At 35.4% G+C, this 22,893-nt stretch overlaps 2 protein-coding genes and 1 long non-coding RNA gene across 3 annotated transcripts in view; all 3 read left to right on the top strand.

Annotated features, from left to right (window-relative positions):
* Positions 1 to 22,893, top strand: part of LOC311606881 — a 178,964-nt gene that overhangs the window by 60,534 nt on the left and 95,537 nt on the right. The window lies entirely within an intron of this gene.
* Positions 612 to 1,550, top strand: LOC311606831 (olfactory receptor 5AS1-like; the record flags this gene model as incomplete). Its single annotated transcript, XM_084798240.1, has 1 exon — positions 612 to 1,550. The coding sequence occupies one exon, from the start codon at positions 612 to 614 to the stop codon at positions 1,548 to 1,550; it is 939 nt and encodes a 312-aa protein (XP_084654366.1).
* LOC311606825 (olfactory receptor 5J3-like) lies at positions 13,843 to 14,781 on the top strand (the record flags this gene model as incomplete). Its single annotated transcript, XM_084798234.1, has 1 exon — positions 13,843 to 14,781. One exon carries the CDS (start codon positions 13,843 to 13,845, stop codon positions 14,779 to 14,781), a length of 939 nt encoding a protein of 312 aa, XP_084654360.1.

Here is a 22,893-nt window from a genome sequence, read left to right as displayed (position 1 = left end):
TTCATAATCTATACTAGTTATCTATTGCTTCTGACCACCAATAACATCATCACTGTCAGGTACAACGGGTAAACAGGTATTGTATGAAACTGTACCCCAGGTCTATTTCCTAGAAATAAGAATGATCATGAATCAAAGAATGAAATTTACTCCATGTACTGTTGTTTATTGTTATAATATTTATAGTAAAATTATTATACTTTATTTGTACTTAGTGACATTAGTGCAGTTATTAATTTTTTCTTGCCTATTTACTTGTTTTGTTTTTTCCAATAGAAATCAATAAATATTTTCTGATAAATGTTGCTTGATTTATGAAATTATAGCAGCATGCTCTAGGCAAACTTATAGGTTTTAAATACTTTTTATAGTTATACAACATACTTGATCTCTTTAGCTATGATTGTAACTTTAAAAAATGGAGTAGGTAACATTATTATTAAAGAGGAAATAATGATGTATAATGATATATATTTAAACATTTTATCTACCCTATTTAAGATGTCTACTTGTTTCCTTAGAAGAGAAAACAAAGACCTTGTTTCACCCAGGTATCGTCTTATTATTGGACAGCATCAACTATAAATGAGAAAATCAAGAAGCTCAAGAAGATGCAGCATGCAAACTATACGAGGCCAGCAGAGTTTATATTTATCGGATTCACAGATTATCCGCCATTAAGATTCATGCTGTTCTTGTTGTTTCTTGTGGTGTATACATTAACCGTGGTGGGAAATATGGGCTTAATTATCCTAGTTAGTATTGATTTAAGCCTTCAAACTCCCATGTACCACTTTCTTAGCAATCTCTCTTTCTTAGATCTCAGCTATTCTACAGCCATTGCTCCAAAAATGCTGGTAGACTTCTTAGTCTCCAAGAAGAGCATTTCTTTCTATGGATGTGCTATACAGATGTTCTTCTTTGCATGCTTTGCCGACACGGAGTGCCTTATCCTGGCTGCAATGGCTTATGACCGCTATGCAGCAATTTGTAACCCGCTGCTTTACTCTACACTGGTGTCTCGAAGGGTCTGCTTCAGCCTCGTTGTGTTGGCGTATTTTAGCGGAAGTTTGACCTCGCTGGTGCATGTGTCCCTCACATTTACTCTTCCGTACTGTGGCTCCAATGTTGTCAACCACTTTTTTTGTGATATCCCACCTCTGCTTGCTTTATCATGTGCAGATACTCATATTAATGAGCTTCTGCTCTTCGCCTTATGTGGCACAATTCAGACCAGCACCTTTCTGGTCATACTTGTTTCTTACTTCTGCATCCTTATAACGGTTTTGAGCATCAAGTCCTCCGGAGGCAGGAGCAAAACCTTCTCCACGTGTGCATCCCATCTCATGGCTGTGGTGTTGTTTTACGGAACGCTCCTGTTTATGTACTTGCGCCCTACCACCAGCTACTCCCCCAACACCGATAAGATAGTCGCTCTGTTTTACACTGTTGTCTTTCCAATGCTGAATCCAATTATTTACAGCTTCAGAAACAAGGATGTGAAAAATGCACTCAAGAAAATATCTGAAAGAAAGCGGATCTTCAAATAAATGAGAATTCAAGTTATTTATAAGTGCCAATTCCTGGCTGGCTTTAAAGATATATCTTCCATTATTTTGAAAAGTCCATAATTACTTTAATTTTATATTATAAATTTACCATTTTATGTACATCAGGTACACAGGCATTAATAAATATTTATCAATTTAATAAGATGCATCTCCATTTATGTATAGCATCAATTACTTTCATCAACATTTTATGACTTCAATAAATATTGGCTCTATCTGACATAATTACTTAGCTATATATACTAAGACATTTTTCTTCACTTCTTTTACCAAATCTATAAATACTGCTTAGTTTTAATACTGACTATGTGTCTTGAAACTCTACTGGACTTATTACAACAATCTTTGTCATAGTCTTTAGAATTTTCTGTGCACGAAGTCATGTAATTATATTTTTTCTTATTTTTATTAATTTATTCTTGTTACATCTCAGTGGTTATCCCATCCCTTGTATCCTCCCATTCTTCCCTCCCTCCCATTTTCCCCTCCCCTATGACTGTTCCTGAGGGGGATTACCTCCTCCTGTATATGATCATAGGGTATCAAGTCTCTTCTTGGTAACCTGCTGTCCTTCCTCTGAGTGCCACCAGGTCTCTTCCTCCAAGGGACGTGGTCAAATATGAGGCACCAGAGTACGTGTGAAAGTCAGACCCCACTCTCCACTCAACTGTGGAGAATGTTCTGTCCATTGGCTAGATCTGGGTACGGGTTTAAAACTTACCGCCTGCATTGTTCTTGGCTGGTGCCTTAGTTTGAGCGGGACCCCTGGGCCCAAATCTGCTTATCATAATGTTCTACTTGTAGGCTTCTAGGGCCCTCAGGATCCTTCTATTTTGCTATTCTCCCATGCTTCTCTCATCTAGAGTCATGTAATTTTAAGTAGACGAAATAACAATAGTTCGACGAAATAATAGTTTTTCATCTATTAAGAATAGAAGGTACTTTTTCCTACTCTGTAAAATTATCTGACTACAGATTCTACTAGTCTATTACATAGTAATGGCAAACACAAGTGTCCACTCCAGAAAATATCTGCTGTTGGTTTGGTAAACTCAGCTTTTTTTTTAAAAGGTTTTTCTTTAAAAAAAAAAATCCAATAGCACTGAATTTACCATTTGTGTAATTTACCTGAAAAGATAAATGGTAAATGGATGAAATTTTCAATAATTAATTTGAATATTTAATATCTTACATCATTGGTCAACATTGACACTCACTTTAAAACCTTACACACTGGAGCAGTGAGGTGTGTGTTTTCACTATTATTATGTTTTGACCGTGTTTCAGCTGTCAAGTGTACAAAATGAAGAGAAAATTGGTGAGATATAAATCGTAGTTGTAAATTAAATATGATAGACTGCATTTACATATTTGTTACCTACAAACTTCAATTTTATGTGAGTTTGAGTGTGTGTGTGTGTGTGTGTGTGTGTGTGTGTGTGTGTATGTGTGTGTTTATACAGGTGCCTATTGACATGTGTGCATACGTATATACAGACCAAGGACTGACATTGTTTGTCCCTTTCAGTTAGACCTGACCTTAATTTTATCTCACTGGGAAGTTGAGGTCTCCAAAGTCAATGACACAGGGTGACCAGCAATCCCCAAGGACGCTCATTTCTCCATCATTTTAATTCTATGATTACAGGTTCAAGCCATCATGCTCATATTTTCTGTGAGAACATTAAGTTTCTCATGTTTGTACGGTAAATACTTTGCTGACTAAATTATTGCTCTACTTCTACTATGGCTGACAATATTATGTACAGCATGTTAAAGTGATAATATTCAATTCCCTGATGCAACTTCATAAATGACACCAGAAATTTCAGAACCTGGAAAAGTTATAAACTTTACTGAATGTGACAGTACACTAATGATTCTGATCATTAAACCATTACTTGGTATCAAACTCTAAATTCTAAATTTAGAAAAACAAATGTTCTCAGAGGAAGACAGGCGTTAACAAGAAGAAGTAAGAAAACTTTAATTTAAACAATAATGTAATGTGCAGTTCTATAAAAGAAGTTGTGACAATGAGGCAACATCACATTGCATAATTCTAAATCCATTTCTAAAATTTTCTGTTCTACTTATTTATTTCAGTTTTATTAATCTATACAGCCCCCATACCCAGTGGTCATCTTAGTTTGTATCACGTTACAAGAAAAAATAAAATGAGACAGTGATCTTAGAGTATTGTTCTAAATTGGATTCTGTTACTTTGAAAAATGCCACAACCAAAGCAACATAAGACTGCAAAGGTTTATTTCATTTTACAGCATAAATTCCTTTATTGGGAAAGTCAGGGTAAAAATCTCCAAGAAGGAGCTTGAAGCAGAAACCACTGAAGGACACAGCTTATTATCTTTTCCCAGTCTTGAATTCAGCTAACTTTCTAATGCTGCATAGTTACACCTGCCTAGACATAGGCTTTATATAGTAGGATGGGCCATCTTACATTCCTGAGTAACCAATGAAATACACCAGAAAAATGTCAAAAGGATAGTCAGATGTTGATTCCCTTTCTGTGTTCTTGTCAAGTTGATAATAAAGATAAGTCATAACAAATCTACCCCTTGACAACTTGACACAAGTATAATTACTGTTTAACCATAATTGCTCCATTAATATCCCAGTATAAATCATAATCTTCAAAGTGTCACAGTCACCAAATGTTTCAGCATGTAAGAAATTCACTGTCTCTTCTCTGTGGACTCTTACAAAATATGCTTTAAATTACATGTTTTCTGTTTCTAAAGAGAACAAGCATATAAAAATAATCATACTTTAGCAAACCAAAGTCCACCAGCGTAACTCCAAATCTTGTGACTCAATGTCTGACATTTTTGACTCCTTCCAGGCTTTCTGGGCTGCAAAAGGCATGGGCAAACCCACTTTTCCAGAAATGTTGTGTAGCAGATTCATTGTAGTAGATTCACACCTACTGTTTACATTGGCAGATAGCTTATGTTCCTGGTATCTCCTGTATCTTGTGACCTTCATTGCAACTGAGGCTGAATCACCTCTTCTGACTTTCCTTTAGATACTCCAATCCTAACACATAATTCCAAGCCTTAGATTATCTTAATTTCCCCTTAAATCCAATAGTTTTCATGCTGCCTAATCCAGTACCATGTAAGAGACTATTAAAGTTTACTGAATTCAGCAACATGCTAAATATGCAGCCATGAATTCCCTCCTTAGCCCCTGACGACAGACTGTTTGTGCTAACCATAAAGAAATGCTACCCGTAATACATTATCTCAGTTAAGTAGAGGTTTTAGTTCCATCAATTATTAGTCCAAAAATAACATGGGAACATCTGTGATAGCATCCTTGCTTCCATTTGAAAGATCACACAGCACAAACCTCTCATGTATAATCTTTTCTCAGCATTATCTTCCTGGTTACCACAACAGTTCACTAAGCTCTAAGTACTCGATGGCATTTCTTGCCCAATGTACCAAAAGTTTTCACAGTCCTTTCAAACCGCATGTTCCTGTCTATCACAGCAACATCTCGCTTGTCTAAACTAATTTCTGTTCTTGTTTTCTGTTGCTCTGATAAAACAGTAACCAAAACCAATATGAAACAACTGCTTACATCTTGCTCCCTAGATTGTGTTCAGGCACCTTTCTTATGTACCTGAATTAGAAATCATGAAAATACCCACACAGCCAGGCCCACAAGCCTATTTGATGAAGATAAATTTTCAATTCAGTTTTCCTTATTCCATATATGACAAGGTAATAACCAAGAGTAGTTTCCGTAAGTGATAGTTTATGGGTACAGACAGATGGGTAAATAAATACAAATGTAATATAGGATCACTGTGTAGTGTAAGGAAATGCTAAAAAGAACATTTCTTCTTTCAAAACTTTCAATGTCACTTCACAATGAATTTCACTGCCTGGTAGAGAACCCTGCACTACTCTAGGGTCACTAAATTCAGTATTAATCCAGGATAGACTTGGTGGGTTTTGTTTGTTTGATTTTTGGTTTGGTTTGGTTTGGCTTTTTGCTTTGTTATCAATTTTCTTTTTCTGTTTGTTTTTATTTGTTTGTTTGTTTGTTTTTGGTCTGGTCCTCATTGTCTTGGTGCATGTTCAACATCCTCATTATCCAGGTAGAAGAAACATTGTCTTTGCCTCAGAATATCTCAGCCTGATACAGGTATCCAGCATTGCCTCTAAGTCAGCCTTCTTTCATACCCCACTCTATCAGAAATCCTGGTAATTCACAGACCCAGGGTTCTTCTCAAGATGCATATCAGCTTCTGCATCAACCAGCAGCTGATTTAAAACTGTTGCATGTCTCATGTATTGAAAAGTTTTATTTTGAAAGAATGTTGAATTTTTTTGTTTTGAAGGTCTTATTCTGTATAGTAATTTATATATAAATATATTTCCTTTTTCTTTTTTCTTCCTGAACCCAGTCTGTCCTCACTCCTTTCCTGCTAGACCTACTCCTCCACACACACCCCTTTTCTGAAGAGAAATGGAGGAGAAGAAGATGGGAGGTTTTGAAAATTTTAAACTGCCTTTTTTTTTCTTTTAAAGATCTATTGCAATGATCACTGGCTCTTAATCAGTATATACTCATTTACTGATTTCCATAATGTAACTTTAAAATATGTGTTGTGTTATCATGGTGAACGATCTTTCTAATGTTTTGTTAAATTTAATCTGCTAATATGTTTAGATATTATGTCACTTCATCTATGTTTATCATGGGTAACAAACTGTAGGGCATTTTTTGTAATTGTTGCATTGCTCTCCAGTTTTGACATCAAGCAGGGAAGAACCTATATAATAAGTTAATAATAATTAAGAATAGTTGTCTCATTTCTTATATATATATATATATATATATATATATATATGTGTGTGTGTGTGTGTGTGTGTGTGTGTGTGTGTGTATGTGTATACAGTTTAGATTATTGTTTGAATTCTACAGTAAAGCCATCAGGTTCTGAGATGTTTTATTTCTGATGCTCATTCAATTATTATTACTAATCATTATGGATATCATTCAGCACCTCATCATTGGCTATGGCTACAGCCATATGAGGTCACCAGAGAAGCACTCCCTGTGAAGTGGAGCTTTTGCCAGAGATAGCTTTCCAGTCTGGCCATAGACAGGCTGCAGGAGACTGGCAACCTGGTAGAATATTGAAAATTCAACATATATATATATATATATATATATATATATATATATATATATATATATATATATACATGACTATTATTACTATCCTATGCATCAAAAGGAGAGCTGAAGGACGATGGAAACTTTTGAGGTAAGCTGGGCAGAGAGGTTTGTGACTCTATCCTAGTGCTCAGAAGGCAGAGGCAGATATCTGCATTCCAAGCCCCTTAGCTCTATATGGTGAGATCTGGTCTCAAAAATTAATGGCCAATCAACAAATAATTTTCCTTAATGTATACTACTATACTCATCATGATCAGCCACCTAAATTATATTTATAATGTGTAAACTATTTGCTCATTGTAGTTTGCAGAATTCCTATGTATGATAAGAGGAGTAACCATATGAGGTAATTTAATAATTCCATTTTTCTAGCTTCAGAAGCACCTGAGTGGCTTCTTTATCCCTACTTCTGACATCAGCTCTAATTTTGTGACATACATACTAGAGGGAGATTACCGCAGCCTTGGAGTGCTTTCCTATATCTCACACCCATTCTTTGTTCACAAAATAGATGTACTTTGGAGATAAATTAACACATACAATTCCCAACAAAGAAAAATGGCTTATACAATCATTGGGCCAACTAAAACACTAAGAATTGTGAATTAATATGAAGGATTTGAAGGACTGATTTCACATTTCTAGAACCATTTGACACATAAATACACAACAAAATTAAATAAATATTAATCAAGAAGCACTCACAGTTGTATAATATTTATCCTTACAATCACCTCAAAAAGATTTTTTAAAAGAAATTTTACTAGTCAGGGGTGGTGGTACATGCCTTTAATCCCAGCACTTGGGAGGCAGGGGCAGGTGAGTTTGAGGCCAGCCTGGTCTACAAAGTGAGTCCAGGACAGCCAAGGCTACACAGAGAAACCCTGTCCTGAAAAAATTTCTTTACTAGCCTCATTCTCCAACAGATGTAACATACATCTACTCACTTCAAAGTTGTTCTTTTAATTGTTGTTAATAAAGTCATAAGGACACAGTTACTGGTGTCACAGGAAGGGTACATGATACTGATTGGCTGTATTCTGGAGTCTAAACACAGTTCATATCCAGTGTTCTTCTACTGTGTCCTGGAGTCACGGAGAAAAAAGACCTTTAGGTCTGGGTTTTCAGGATCTCTATTTCAGGTACTTCAACAACTTGATTATCTGGAACTAAAGTTTGGATATGGTTTCAACTTTTACCTTCTTTATCGCATTCAGAAAGTGTATTGTCTGTGATTCTTTTGACTTAGACTTACAGGAACATCAATTAATTGATACATTTAAAAAAAAAAAAACAAGGATAAATTGTCCATCACCAATATAACTGATTACATAGGATTAAAAAACACACATTCCAGAATAACACAGTAAACAGAGAGTTAACAGAGTTCAGTCAAGTCTGGAAAGGCAGAAAAATATTTATAATAATGTCTGACATTGTTATACCTTTACATTTCTGTAAACATATGTATGTTGGGGGTGTGTTTTCTTTACATGTATGTGCAGGCATGTAAAGGCCAGGTGGAAACCTCAGGTACTGCTCCATAGGCAAATCTAAATACAAGTATCTCTCAGCACCATGGAACTTACAGAGTATGCTAGACTCCATGGCCAGTGTCCCTACAGCCCACACAATCTATTAGTCTTTGCCTTTGGGATTAAAAATGTGTGCCACCTTGACTGGCTATTTTTCTAACATAGGTTCTGGGAATTGGACTAGAATCTTCTTCGTTGCATGGCAAACATTTTACCAACTGAGTCAAATACTCTTCTTTAGATATTTTAAAAGCTAAAATATTTGAATTAAAAAATATTTTCCAAAGCAGTAAAGATTAAAATATATTTGGTTAATGAATTAGTTTTTTTTGTTTCCTACAATTTTTCCAAATGTGTGACTATATTTTTGTATACATTTTAATTTATGAGCTACTTCATGAATTCTTACAATTTAAAACATGTTTTCTTGTCATTTACCAATTATAATAGTAAATGTGAAACAGAATGGAAAGGTACATTTGATTTGGTGACCAGGGACACAAAATGTTTTTGATATTGCATGTTTTTGATATTGCACAATATTATGGTAACCTAACTATAATGCATTGAATATCACTAAAATATTATTTTATATCATATCACATTTCTCAAAAGAGGTAATATTTAAGATTTTAGATTATGTAGATGAAATGGCTTTATTCAATGTCCAATTCAGAATGAAACTTATGTAGGGAAAATTTTTAAAGCTGCAGCCATTTTTCATGAACGTCTTGAATTTAAGTTGTTTTGTTTGCAGAACATTTTAACCATTTTCCACATGACGGTTTTTTTGTTTGTTTGGTTGGTTTTGTTTTGTTTTGTTTTTTGTTTTTTTTTTTACTCAACTCCTGCTGCTTCATTCATGGCCTTTATTCATCATTATAACAGGACAGTTGAATTTAGAGAACACGCAGTTATTTTTAATGAGTATTACTTGTGAAGGACACTCTTTAATATCTTAATTGGTGAACAGAGAGGTATCCACTGAAAAGATATCAGGAGGCCTGGCAATTCATTGATTAGTTTCAGTCTCCTGAGAGGAGAAGATGCTAATGACTGAACTGTGGATAACTGAGACAGCCATACAAGTACCTACAGACTCTCTCCTCAGCAGAGCAGAGCCTACCATCAGCAAACCTGTTCCAAATAACAAGTCCTTAAAGATTTGTGGAATCCAAGTCTTCTGCAGCAGATGATGTGTTGTTCTTTCCAGTTTTGTTAAGCCGTAAGTACGGAAGTGCTAACTAAGGGTCCATTTTGAGATTTTGACATTTTCTGATATTTCCAGAACACTTACTGAAACTCATTGTTAGTTATCCAAGTCTTGCGTTATACTCAAACAGCTTAGAATATTATGTTCTAATCTGTGGGTTATATATCTTCAATCCTCTGGATCTTATAGACAAAATAATTATATACATAATGCTTATACATTTACCTTAAATATTTTTAACTCTTACATCACATATGGTAAGTGAGAGTATGATTTTTATTATTTAATATTATATTTATATAGTACCTTAGAGATATTTGCACATCTATGTAAATTTTAAACATTCAATATATGAGAATGTTAATTTGTATATAGTATGTATTATTCCATTCTAATTAAATGAGACTGTACTTTTAAATCATTTAGGCCTAATTTCTTTACAAATTTCAATAAAGTTTTAAAAAATTATATCTTCTTTATCCTCCATTTGTTTTCCATCCTGGCACAGGTTCAGTGTTCAGAGTTCTGATTTTAGGGGAACTCAGACTTCACTTTGTTATGACAAATCCCACTCTTTGTCAGAGCAGCTCTGGTGTTCATCGTGATATAGATTTTAAGTAGGAATATCTAATTTTCAGTTTTGTCTCTTTTACTTTGTGCTATTGTTGGTGGTGGTAGAGTTTAAATATTGACTTACCCTCAATGTCTAATTTTATGTTTCTATTGATATTGTCTGATATTTAACTTCATTTGTTTTCCAATTTATATTGTAAAATAGTCAGTGTGAGTTTTTCAAAAGTACAAATACATATATAAACATAAATTTATGTAATTAAAAAATTAAATTATAAAATTTTCAATCAATTAAAAGTTTGCTTATAAAACATGATGATGCAGTAATAATATGTAAATACATTTATATTCAATACCTTCTAAAACTTGTTAATCATATTCTTTAGGGTGAGATCTCTGCTGGCATGAACAGCTCTGTCCTTGTGTATGAATATTGCAGCACCTCTGTAATCATTAATTCATTTGATAAGCTCATGCTACGTTTTTTAAAAACTGTATTAGAAAAACATCTAAACGTTTTGAATACTCTCGTGCATTCTTGTCCATTGATGACCATGTATTCTTATTGCTGTCCTAGAATCAATCAATGACTATGCAAGAATTTCATATTCATTTAAGCGGGTAATTTGTGGCTATAACTGACTATACAAATACTACACAATCAGCTTTGAAAATGTCTTTAGGAATAAATATTATAAGGACAGAATATTCACAGACATTAGCATTGTAACTCATCCTCTGACTTTTATCAACAGGGCAATGGTGAGTGCAGAAAAGCCCTGCACTTAGACTTGAGATGCACATGTGTCCTGGGTATAATTCTGTTTAGAGGCTAACCATATTTTGACAGGTGATACATTTCTTTATTTATCATTTTTTTTTACTGTGACCTCAGTGAGTAATGCCATAACTGTAACTGAACCATATTTGCAATCATATTTTTCCCACATTTTTTCTTCTTACCTATGGGGATCATCAGTCAATTGAACGTTTTACTCACAATTTTCAAAACTCAGAAGCACTGCAACTGGCCACTACTTTGGTCTATATCTCTTGGTGTAATTGGAAATATGCAAACTCTTCTTGTGGGATGCTATTTCAAGCAAAGTATACAGCTATTTAAAAGAAAAAGCTGTAAAGCTATAAAGACTGAGCAAGTTTTATTTACATATTTATACATGTATTTATGCATTTATAAATACATATATAAAGACAAATAATGAAAAAAAAAAGAAGCCATGAATTTTAAAGATAGTGAGAATGAGTACAAAAGGAAGGGTTTAGAATTAGGAAACTTTAAAGGAAAATGATTTAATCATATAACAATCTAAAGAAATGAAAGAAATATTTTTAAAAAATCAGTGCCATTTTCAAAGGCACCTACTCTTTCTCCTTTAGATAGAGAAAAATTAGATTTACTGTTCTTCCAAAGGCCACTGATCTGGAATATAGGCAGAGCCTTGGTTATATTCCCAGTTATTAAAGGGGTGGATTTAAACAATATATGCCCAGCTTACTTATAGCCTCACTGGTAAATGATAGGCACCAAATTATTTTCTTGAGTTCTCCAGTGACTTACATGTTTTGGTGCATAGAGGACAGGTTCTTTTAATGGTAACTAGATTATAAAATACTCTGCTTCGTGATACAAACACATGTCCCTTAAAAACCGGACAAATGTATATGTCCATAAAATTCAGTACAAGAGTTGACTGGAGTAATCATATTAAAGAAAAAATTATATTCATTTTTGCAAAATTACTTTTGTAAAAGCAGTACAAATGACAAAATACAAAAATGAGGGTTTGTAGCAAAAAGATAAGTACTAGAATAATCCTGAAACATGGAATTCATGCACTGTGATGTCTTGGTGAACCTTCTGCCTATCTCACTGAGAGTTTTCAATTTTTCAATGGCCTCAGAAACAATATATTCTAATCCTTTGAATTAATCCTAGTATTTGCGGGGTTTGTTCAGATTTAAGCTACAAATTATTTGAGAATTATGCCCTTTGTTACACAAAATTCTACTTTATGGTATGAAATTACTATGTTCTCTTCCAGAAACAATCTTTGTTTATATGTCTTCATAGATATAATTAAATCACTTTCATCACTTTATACTCAAAGTGGATGTTAAATAGGTTCCTTCATTGCATATCTTACATGCATTCGACTGATTGATAATTCCTGGTGTTATTTAAATCTTAATCTCTAGGATTCATACACACAATCTCATATTGAAAAACAGATTTTCACATGTAAGTCATAGGAAGGCCAGAATAGACAAATTATGAGGGTAGGAACTCTGACTCTTTCAATTGCTTTTACAATCTGAGAATGGAAGAAGGCAGAAAGATGAAAACCAAAAGCATTATATTTTTGTCTTAGATGAAAAGGTCTGGTACTATAGAGAGTATCTTTAGATTCTCAAAAGGAAGTATTTGGTAAAAAATTGTTATTTCTCCTAGAGCCTCCAGTAGGAGTGTGGCCACATAGCTATGTAGATTCCACCCAGGAAATCAGATAGTGTCATGCTTGTCACTTCCAAACTGTAAGTGAACAAACAGTTGTTATTTTAAACCACTACTTTTTTTCAAAAACTGTTATAGTAGCTGTAATAAGAACAGGATATTAGTGATATTTATAATATAATACCATTTCTTTCCATTCTCCATCACTCTTTCATTTTTACACATTAGTTATCCCATTGCATATATCAACACATGTTTCTATTTTTAACAGGGCATCAGCTACTTGAAGAAATGATGTTGCTGATTTAAGTCCTCCAACTTTTCAAAAGAATCATATAGGCTCATAATAGTAAGTGAGAAAATCTATGTATAATTTAATTCTCTTATATTTAACTCCACTATGAATTGGAGATGCATCATTTCAAAAGAAATGATGTTTTTTAAAAGAAAACATATTCAGCAATTACAGGTTTTAGTGTTTCACACAATTTACTGCCTCTTTACAATGTATATTATGGATTGTTCTATTATATTTCATGTTGAGAACAACAAAAACAATATGCAAAACCAAAATTGGTCATAAATTTAAAAGCAAGAATTCTCATATAAAATAATATTTCTAATATTTATTCATTCTTAAACAAAGAACAAATGAAAACAGCTGTCTCTATTCATGGTTCTGGTTCAGCTCTCCTGAATATTATGGCATTGATGATGCAAGTCAAAGATCCAGGTGGAAGGTGAGGACAAATTTGAGGCGAGGCATTTAGAAACAGGAGTTGGCATGGACCTGAAGTCAGTGTGATCAGGATAGCAGAAAATAAAATACACAGGAATGATTGCCCAAGGTATATTGGAAGTTCCATTTCACAAAAATATTGATAGATTCATTACGCCACTTCTATGAGGAAGACATGTTAATGAGTACGACAGACCTGGTGTATCACACTCTGGATTCAAATGTCATTTCTACCTGCTGCCAGCTTTGTAACATAAGGGACAGTTTCTCACCTTTTTCTATTTCTGTGGTAGTTGATTGCAGAAAATTATCTAATGTGACTTTCAATATTTGTGTATCAGTGCATAAATTTTTTGTAGAACATAAACAGGCTACAGCTGAACTTTCTCTATTTTATTTGTCTACTATAGAGTAACTCCCAGTCACCGTGATGAAGACCAGATCATGGAAAAAATTCTTTTATGACTGATTTAAGTGTCATGATAATTTTTGGAACTAAGAAAGTATAGACTACTGGACCGATGGCTGTTTGGAATCATACAGGTGTCAAAGAATTCATTCTGGTAGGCTTAACTGAAAATCCTGATTGGCAGGTTCCACTCTTTGTGATTTTCAGCATAGTTTATTTCATAATTCTTGTGGGTAATTGGGGGATGATCATCCTGATATGGTTGAACACCCAGCTTCATACCCCAATGTATTTCTTCCTTAGCAACCTCTCTTTCTGTGATATCTGCTACTCTACTATAATAGCCCCTAAGATGCTGGTCAATTTCCTGTCAGAACACAAGTCTAGCGCATTCTTTGCCTGTGTTTTGCAGAGTTTCTTTTTTGCTGTTTATGTAACCACAGAAGTCATCCTCCTGTCTATGATGGCTTACGATCGCTATGTGGCTATTGCAAACCCCTTAATGTATACAGTTATTATGACCCACAGCCTCTGTACTCAGATGGTTCTTGCATGTTACTTGGGTGGCCTCCTTAATTCCCTGGTTCACACAATAGGCTTACTCAAATTAGACTTCTGTGGTCCAAACATTGTGAATCACTTCTTCTGTGACGTCCCCCCTCTTTTGAAGCTTTCATGCTCTGATGCACACATCAACGAAATGCTGCTTTTGGTCTTCTCTGGAGTGATTGCGATTTGCACTTTCATCATCATTATGGTATCCTATATCCACATTATCATTGCAATCCTGAAAATCCGCTCAGCAGAGGGGAGGCGCAAAGCCTTCTCCACTTGTGCCTCACACCTGACAGCTGTGACGTTATTTTATGGGTCTTTGACTTTTAACTATATCCAGCCGAGCTCTCAGTACTCCATGGAACAGGAAAAGCTCTCTGCTATGTTTTATACCTTGGTGATCCCCATGCTGAACCCATTGATTTACAGCCTGAGAAACAAGGATGTGAAGGAAGCAGCTAAGAGGTCGATTTGTAGGGAGAGCACTGCCTCTTGAATCTGTCCTTTTTCTGGCTTTTAAAATGACATGAATCTTCAAGCCCTCTTTATTTACAATTATGTCAATGACACACCCAACATAAACTATATATTCATTCATTCTTATGCGACTTGGGACAAAAATCTTGTTTGACACCAAAACTAAAAACAACCTTCATTAATAAATAGCATTAAAATACCATTATTCCAAATATATTTCAATGTTAAGTCTTAAGGACATTATTGTCCTTTTTAAAAAGTCAGACAGAATATTAGATCAAAAGACATTTTAATATTCTTTATTAATCAATAACTATAGTGTTGCAGAGAAAACTTATAATCCTCCAATATCATGGCTTTTATAAACCTTTTAACTCGGTTCTACAAATGGCCTCATGAAAGTGGAATGACTATCTCCCATTTAGCATATAATTTAAACAGTATGTTAACTGGCTTCACAAAGATAAATTTCATGACTTAAAGTTTTAAAATAAACTAACTTCTATGATATAAGTGTATTGTGACAATTGTTGTAATATACGGATTCAAGAGGTGGTAAAGAAGGAAAGAAGAGAGATTGTTCTGCATCACAAAATATGGTCGGCTGTTGTATTGGACTTTTAAGTAAAGAGATAACCAATGCCTGATACTGCCTAGGTGACAAGATACTCAGCTAGTTAGCCAAGGGACCAAAGGTAAAACCAAATGCTGCTGTTATACTAAAAATTGTAGCAATTAAAATACTACTAATAATATCTTGCTTACTAATAGAAAAGTGTTTTGCTCAGATACTATCAGAAAAACTTTCCTTGCAGCAGATGGGGACAAATATAGAGACCAACTGACAGAAAATATGCAGAGAACAAATTAGAAGGTTTAGAACAATGAGAGGAACCTTGGAATGCTTCACACTATATGAGATGCCTCTATCAGATCCCTTTTCTTGGCACAGGAGAACCTTGCGGAAGAAGAGGCAGAAAAAAAATACAAGAGACAGGGGTGATGTACAATACTAGTGAAACAAGGCTCTGTAAACTAACATGATTAAAGATTAATTAAATAAAAGCAGAGACATACCAGCAAGCACAGGATCAATATTGTGTACCATATCATTGTAGTACCCAGTTTAGTGTTTTTATGTTTTGTCAAATTACAGTGTGTTAGGCCTTGTGTTCTCATGTTGTATTGTATTATTATACCATATTGTTTTATATAATATTATACTACTTAGAAGCTTGTTGTTTTATTCTAACAAGAGACAGAAACAGTGGATCGGGATGTGATTGAAGATGGGGAAAAACGGAGAGGAATGTGGGAAGAGAAAAAGTTAATTAATGAGCACATGATAAAAATAAAAATGTATTTTCAATTAAACAAAAAAGAACACATTTTCTTTTTCATAGGACCTAACAACGTTGATATTTTTATTGTGTTTCACGTCTTCCCTTGATTTTTATGGAAGTAAAATTAGTTATTCCTTAAATATTCCAAGACACAGGTACAACCTGTGGTGTCTGCTTCACTTAAGTGATGGGAGCCTTTCATATTTACATTGTCATGGCTCTGTTTTTATTGTTATTTTTTATAGTTCATTCAGATTACATCCTGATTGTTATCCCCTCACTTATATCAGCTCAGTCCCCCTTTCCTCCCTCTTTGCCCTATTCCCCTCCCCTAGACCTCTGATGGGATGGGAATTCCTTCTTCACTACAGCATCACAGCCTATTATGTCTCCTCCTGGTCCCCTGCTTCCCCTTCCTCTGAGTGCCACTGGACCTCCTCACCAGACCCAGACATGCATAGTATATACTCACCAATAAGTGGATGCTAGCCCAACATAGATGTCCTCTGAGAGTCTCCACTCAGCTAGGGATCGGGACAGATGCCTGGACTAGCTGTTGGATTCCAAGTGAGAGTGCAGTGGTATGGAAGAATGGGGGAACAGAAGGACCCAGAGGGTCCAGGAGCCCCACAAGAAGACCAGCAAGGCTAGTGGATCTGAACTGAGGAGGGGTAAGCCACACAAACAGCTGTACCCACCAAGGACAATGCAGTAAACCTAGACCCGTGCTCAGATGTAGCCAATGAACAAACAGCTCATTCTCCAAGATTGTGGGGAGAGTGGGGGCTGCCTCTGAAATGGCTCTGTTTTTAAACTAAGAAAAACAAGGACAGTGATAAATACATTAATACAATACAATATTTTTAGGTATTTGAAAGATGTTTGGCAAATAAACGTACCTGCATTCTGAATCATGTCAAAGAATTAAAGGAATAGCATAAGTTCATTTTAAGAAAATTCAAGAAATTTAGTTGTTCATCTTGCTTATCATGGGGGATAAATATGTGGAACTCAATTTAATGGAAGTCAGAATGATGTGTTCATTTCCTCCTCAAGCTGTATAAGTCACCCAAAAAAATAATCTGAATCATATCAGCTAAAAGGATAAAAACAATTTATTATAATATAGAGCTAATGCATATTTTATGTTTCTTTTGACTTGATTTTTAAACATTACTGTTTTGTTACTTTTTTATTAAATATTTTTACATATACATTTATATTATTACACATATAAACAATAAACTACCTATAGCAAGAAAAACCATGACACAGTCAGAAATTATGTAAATGTTATATTCTTAGTGTTTTGGCTATTTGTATTTGACAGCCTTGAAGAAAACATTGTTCCTCTCTTAGTGTGCCTAAATTTCTGAATGTAAATCAATATCTATCATATTTCCTCATTATCAACTTAAGACATCTATCTAGACCTAAAAACACCTAAGCTTAATTGTAAAACTAAACTATCTGATCTTCAACCCCATCAGAGACTTGAAAGAGAATAAAATTGATTACCTGTGAATGTCAGGAGTGCAGGTTAGTAACTTTCCAAATGAGAAGATGACAGAGACAGTTTGCTACCTAAATAGTCACTCAAAACTCTCTATAACATAGGAGCATCATCTTCAGCCTTCTGGTCCAATATACCTGGCCGACATTTGTGTGGCAGGACCTACTGAGGACTTGCTTACCCTGTCTTGGCCGACTTTGGCTGTCAATTCTGCCTGCATCCAAGCTTGTCCTTTTTTAAGGAAGAATTTCATCTGTGGTAGAAAGAAGGACATTTTGCCTAGTGGCTTGTTTGCCACATTTGAGACTATCTCCATAAGGGGGTGGTGTGATGCTCATCATCCTCTTTGAGGTAGGCTGGGTGTTGCCAGGAATTAAACTGTCTCATTGCCAGTGAATCTTTACAGGTAGTACAGATGAGACTTGATAAGCTGAGGTCAGATGTTATGGAAGGAAGGCTCCCCTTTCTGAGTGCTAAAGGAGGGAGGGAGAAGGAATGAGGGAGGAAGGGGGGATCAGGAGGGAATGAGGGAAGGGGCTACAATCAGGATGTGAAGAACTTAAACTGCAAAGCAAACGGGTAACTTATATTGCTAATCCCACCATATGGGAACAGCTCTGAGACTGGCTGAGACATGAATGTCTATGCATAGACAATGCTTCTTGTTGGCTCCATAAGCCCTATGAATTACTATTAGATTCCTTTCTTCATATGGCATGAGTAAATTTTACAGATGTCTTTTTTGCTCATACAAAGAGCAGAAAACCAGTCTTGATTGTTCTTTGCATCATGTACACCTAATACACTTATAATTTTAGGACTCTATAATGCTTGTGAGAAATTACATGCTTTCAGAACAAAAAAAACCCAGACACTAACTCTGGATCAGACCTGACAGGATGCATATCACTCAGCAAGCTGGACACTGGCATCCTGTATCCTTCATGCTCCAGCGCCAAGGGTTTCAATTGCTGTTTCTCATTAGAACAAGACAGCTCACAGGACACTTTCAAAGAAAGTTTCCTGTTCCATTTGGTCCAGCATTTCAAATTGTCCCACAAAGGACTCTAATTAAGCCTGGAATTTCTCAACATTTAGAAACTGGACCATAAATGTGATTCTTAGCTTGTTTAATCATTTTACCAATTTTATTTGGGTCCCTATTAGGTATTATACATCCCAAATAAGCCAGAAGAAACATTAAGAGAACAACGCCCCATTTCCATTAAAGGGGGTTGGGTAGGTTTTTCATTGCTTTCCAGGTCTATAGAGTGTTATTATCAATGGAAGTTGGTTACAAGTTATTATTGGTCTTTTTTAGAAAGAAAGCAAGGCTAGACCCAGGGATGTCTCTCTTTTCCCTTATCTTACATTCTTAGGTTTGGAGATAGGGGTTGAAAAGAAAGAATGGGAAATATAGATATATATAGGGAAGATAGAACAAAAAGCAGAGTAGCAAATCTACTCAAACTAATGCATCAGTTGTCACAAAGTTGTTTTTAATTCACTGGTATAGAATTTCGTACATATGCAAAATAAGTTTAATTCTAGATACAGTGGTATAGAGTTCCCAAAGATTCTCCTGACTCTACCTCTTTAGGTTTATGATTACAGATGCAAAGTCACCATGCCAATCTTTTCTGAGGATGCTGGGGGTCAGATTTAACTTATTCTGTTAGAGTAGTAAACGCTTTGCTGACAACCCTTGCTCTAGTCTTTAAAACATTATTAATTTAGAGGATTCAATATCACATATACCATATTAAAGTGGTAATATTCAAATACCTTGATGAGTCTTCATAGTTCATATCAGCAATTCCACAACCAGATTATAAACCATACTGAATATGACAGTATACTACTCATTCTCATCTTTGCAAAATTACTTAGCAGCAAACTATAAACTCCAAACTTAGAAAGACATAAATTACTTAGATGAACATGGGGAATGACAGAGAGAGGTAAATTAACTACTTATGTAAAATACTAACTAGACAAATTAATGTATGGTCCATAGAGGAGAAGCTAGGTAGCAAAATTAATAAATAATAACAATGTAAATCTTTCTAGTAATTGTGACTATGAAGTTCAGTTGTGTAGAACAATCCTGAATCCTTCCCAAGGCATTCTGCTACTTTTTTGTTGTTGTTGTTTTATATTGAAATCTGTGTAGATAGTGACTCATTGTAATCATCTGGGTTTATACCACATGGCAGTGTACAAATAAAACATGAGATAAGTACGATATTGGTGCAGTGATCAAAAGAAATATGAGGCAGGAAGGTTTTATTTCATTTGCAGTAAAAGTAACACAAGAACTCAAAGAAGAAACTTGAAGAATAAATCACTGATATATGTTGCTTATTGGCTTACACTCAGCCTTGTGTTCGCCTTATTTTCTTACACAACAATGTCACACCTTGTTAGAGATGAGAAAATCCCATATGAGATATACAATCATACATTCATTAGTAACCAAAGAAATGCCTTGCAAACATGACTACAAGGCAGTCAGATAGAGACAATACCTCAATGGATTTCCTTTCCTTGGGTTTTTAAATTGACATTAAAGATGATTATAATAAGCCTACCCCTTATCAACTTGGCATAAAACCCACCATTGTTAAATCATAATATTTCCATCATGCCCTGATTTCATGTTAATATTGCAATACAAAACACAGTTAATTTTAATAATCTCATTGTCTTTATATTGCAACACTTTAGAGGTCCAATATCTCGTAATTTGTGGACTCTTTTTTTAAAAATGTTTTAAGTTAAATATTTATTATTACAAGGACAATGAGTATGTTTCCCCTGCTCCTAATACCCAATCCCCCCATTCTTAACCTAGTTCTGTAGTAGCATGAAACCTTTGGACTCTGAGCACCATCCTCAGAGATCTTCTTCCCTAGCCTTTCCCATAAACACTCCCTTATCCAAGCCTCCAACCCCAGCAGGCATTCCCTGGGAACACCCCAGCTAAACAGAACAGCGGAGAAGGTAAGCTAACTAATGACCTTCGCTATTCCTTTTCCCCCCTCAAAATTCAGTCCCCGAGTATGGTCCCTAAATATGAAGCAAAACATTAGTTACAACTTTCTTCCCTCAATCCCGCTGCCCATATCTCCTGTGCATCCAACAAACAGTGCCCTCCTAGTCTTGATTCTGTCACTATTTGCTTCATCTCAGGCCCAAACTTCAGCAGGCTCTCTTTGCTAACCGTAGGCCATGCCTTCCAGAAGTGCAGGTAGGTTGCCGACAGACCGTTCCACTCCCATAGGCCATGCCTTCCAGAAGTGCAGATAGGTTGCCGACAGACCGTTCCACTCCCTCTCTTCGTTCTGTCTTCCTTCCTTGAACTCCTGGCTTTTCCACAGACCACACCACAAGCAGTGACCCCCTTTATTAGCATGGATGTTTTAATCTATTTTATTTTGGTTTTATATCTATGACCCATCTCCAACTCATTCCCTTCCAATCCTTCAACAATAGGTAGGAGAGAAAGAAAATTATAGAGGAAAGGAGCCTTAGACCTCTTTAGACTACTCCCTGCTGATTAGGTCCCTTTGATGATTATCCTGCTAGGCTCCCGGCCCAGCACACTCTGCAGGCAGGGCAGTCTATAGATCAAAGGTTTTGTGGCTGGGTAGATATCCCAATCACTCCACTGAGGCTTTTCCTGGTAATAGAAGATGGCCAGTTCAGGCTGCATGTACCCTATTACTAAGTCATTGCCCGAGTTGCTGCATAGAATTTTCATTGCACTAGGTTTTCACCTCACCCCAGAAATGCTCCCCCATCCACTTTCTCCCTCCCTCTCTCCCTACCCCATCTGATCCCTCCTTCTCCCAAAATCACCTGCCCCCCAGGCACCTGCAAAATCCATTCCATTTCCCCTTTCCCAGGTGGTTCTGGTATTCCCATATGGCCATGCTTGTTGGTTAGCCTCTCTGGGTCTATAGATTATAGCGTGATTATCCTTTACTTTACAGATAACATCCACTTATAAGTGAGTGAATATCACGTTTGCCTTTCTAGGTCTAAGTGACCTCACTCAGGATGACTTTTTCTAGTTCCATTCATTTGCTTGCAAATTTCATGACGTCATTGTCTGTAACATCTGTGTAATGCTACTTTGTGCAAATGAGCTCTATGGATGCTGAGGAGGAGATTCTCTCCCAGAGCACACATCGTTGGACAGTTGATGTGTATCTGGATCCCGTCAATTTTATCGCTATGTTCATTGTGTCCTTCAGCATGTTAAGAGGTTCTAGAAGATGGTTATTTTTTGCTTGGAGCTTATTCCTATCATTTGTCAATTTATCAAGATGCTAAGGACAACGTACCAGCATTATCATTTTCTTTATTTTCACACACTGTCAAAAAAGTTTTAATATAGAGTCTCCTTAGTTTGTATAGTTCACACCATTAGCTTTGATTACATTCTAAACTCCCAGGAGAAGCTGCAGTAACCTGAGAGACTTTGGCACCTGTAAGTGTTGGCAAATTGGAGAGCGTATTTCTATATACTTAAATGATTCATCCTTATACTTCTGTTTCTCAAGAACCACACCTGATACCACAATCTATAATTTGAATGAGTCAGTGTCCTCTAGAGTAACAGAATGTATAGAATAAATATCTTCTATCTATCTATCATTTATCATCTATTTATCTATCTATCCATCTATCTGTCATCTATTTCTATTTATCACCTATTGATATTGATCTATCATCTATATATATCTATCATCTATGTTTCATCTATGTATCTATATATGTATCTGTCATATATCTATCTAATCTACATATCTGTATCACAATTTATCTATCTATCATCTATCTGTCTATCATCTATTTCTTTCAATCATCTAGGTATTTATCTATTCATATGTGTTTATGGGATTTATTACAATGATGTGTAGGCTATGGTATATATGTGTGTGTTTTATTATATCTATGGGACTATATATACATATATATGTTTATATATATATGACTATATAGAACATCAAGACAATCATTCTAGACCAGTACAGTAAGGTCTGCACAAAGTACAAAATATCCCATAATCATGTCTAATGTATATATGTTCATGATATTTCTCTGGTCATATGTGTAGTTGGGGAGTGTTTTGTTTACATGTATGTGGACACATGTAAGTGCCAGATAACATTTCTGAAGCATAATCCACCATATTTGTTGAGACCAGATCTCTCAGTGACATGGAACTTATGGAGTATATTATAGTTGATGGATAGTCATGTCCCTT

This window comes from Acomys minous, assembly GCF_964271855.1.
Source record: "Acomys minous genome assembly, chromosome: 10".
NCBI classification, from domain to species: domain Eukaryota; kingdom Metazoa; phylum Chordata; class Mammalia; order Rodentia; family Muridae; genus Acomys; species Acomys minous.
This window is presented reverse-complemented; position numbering and strand designations above follow the sequence as displayed.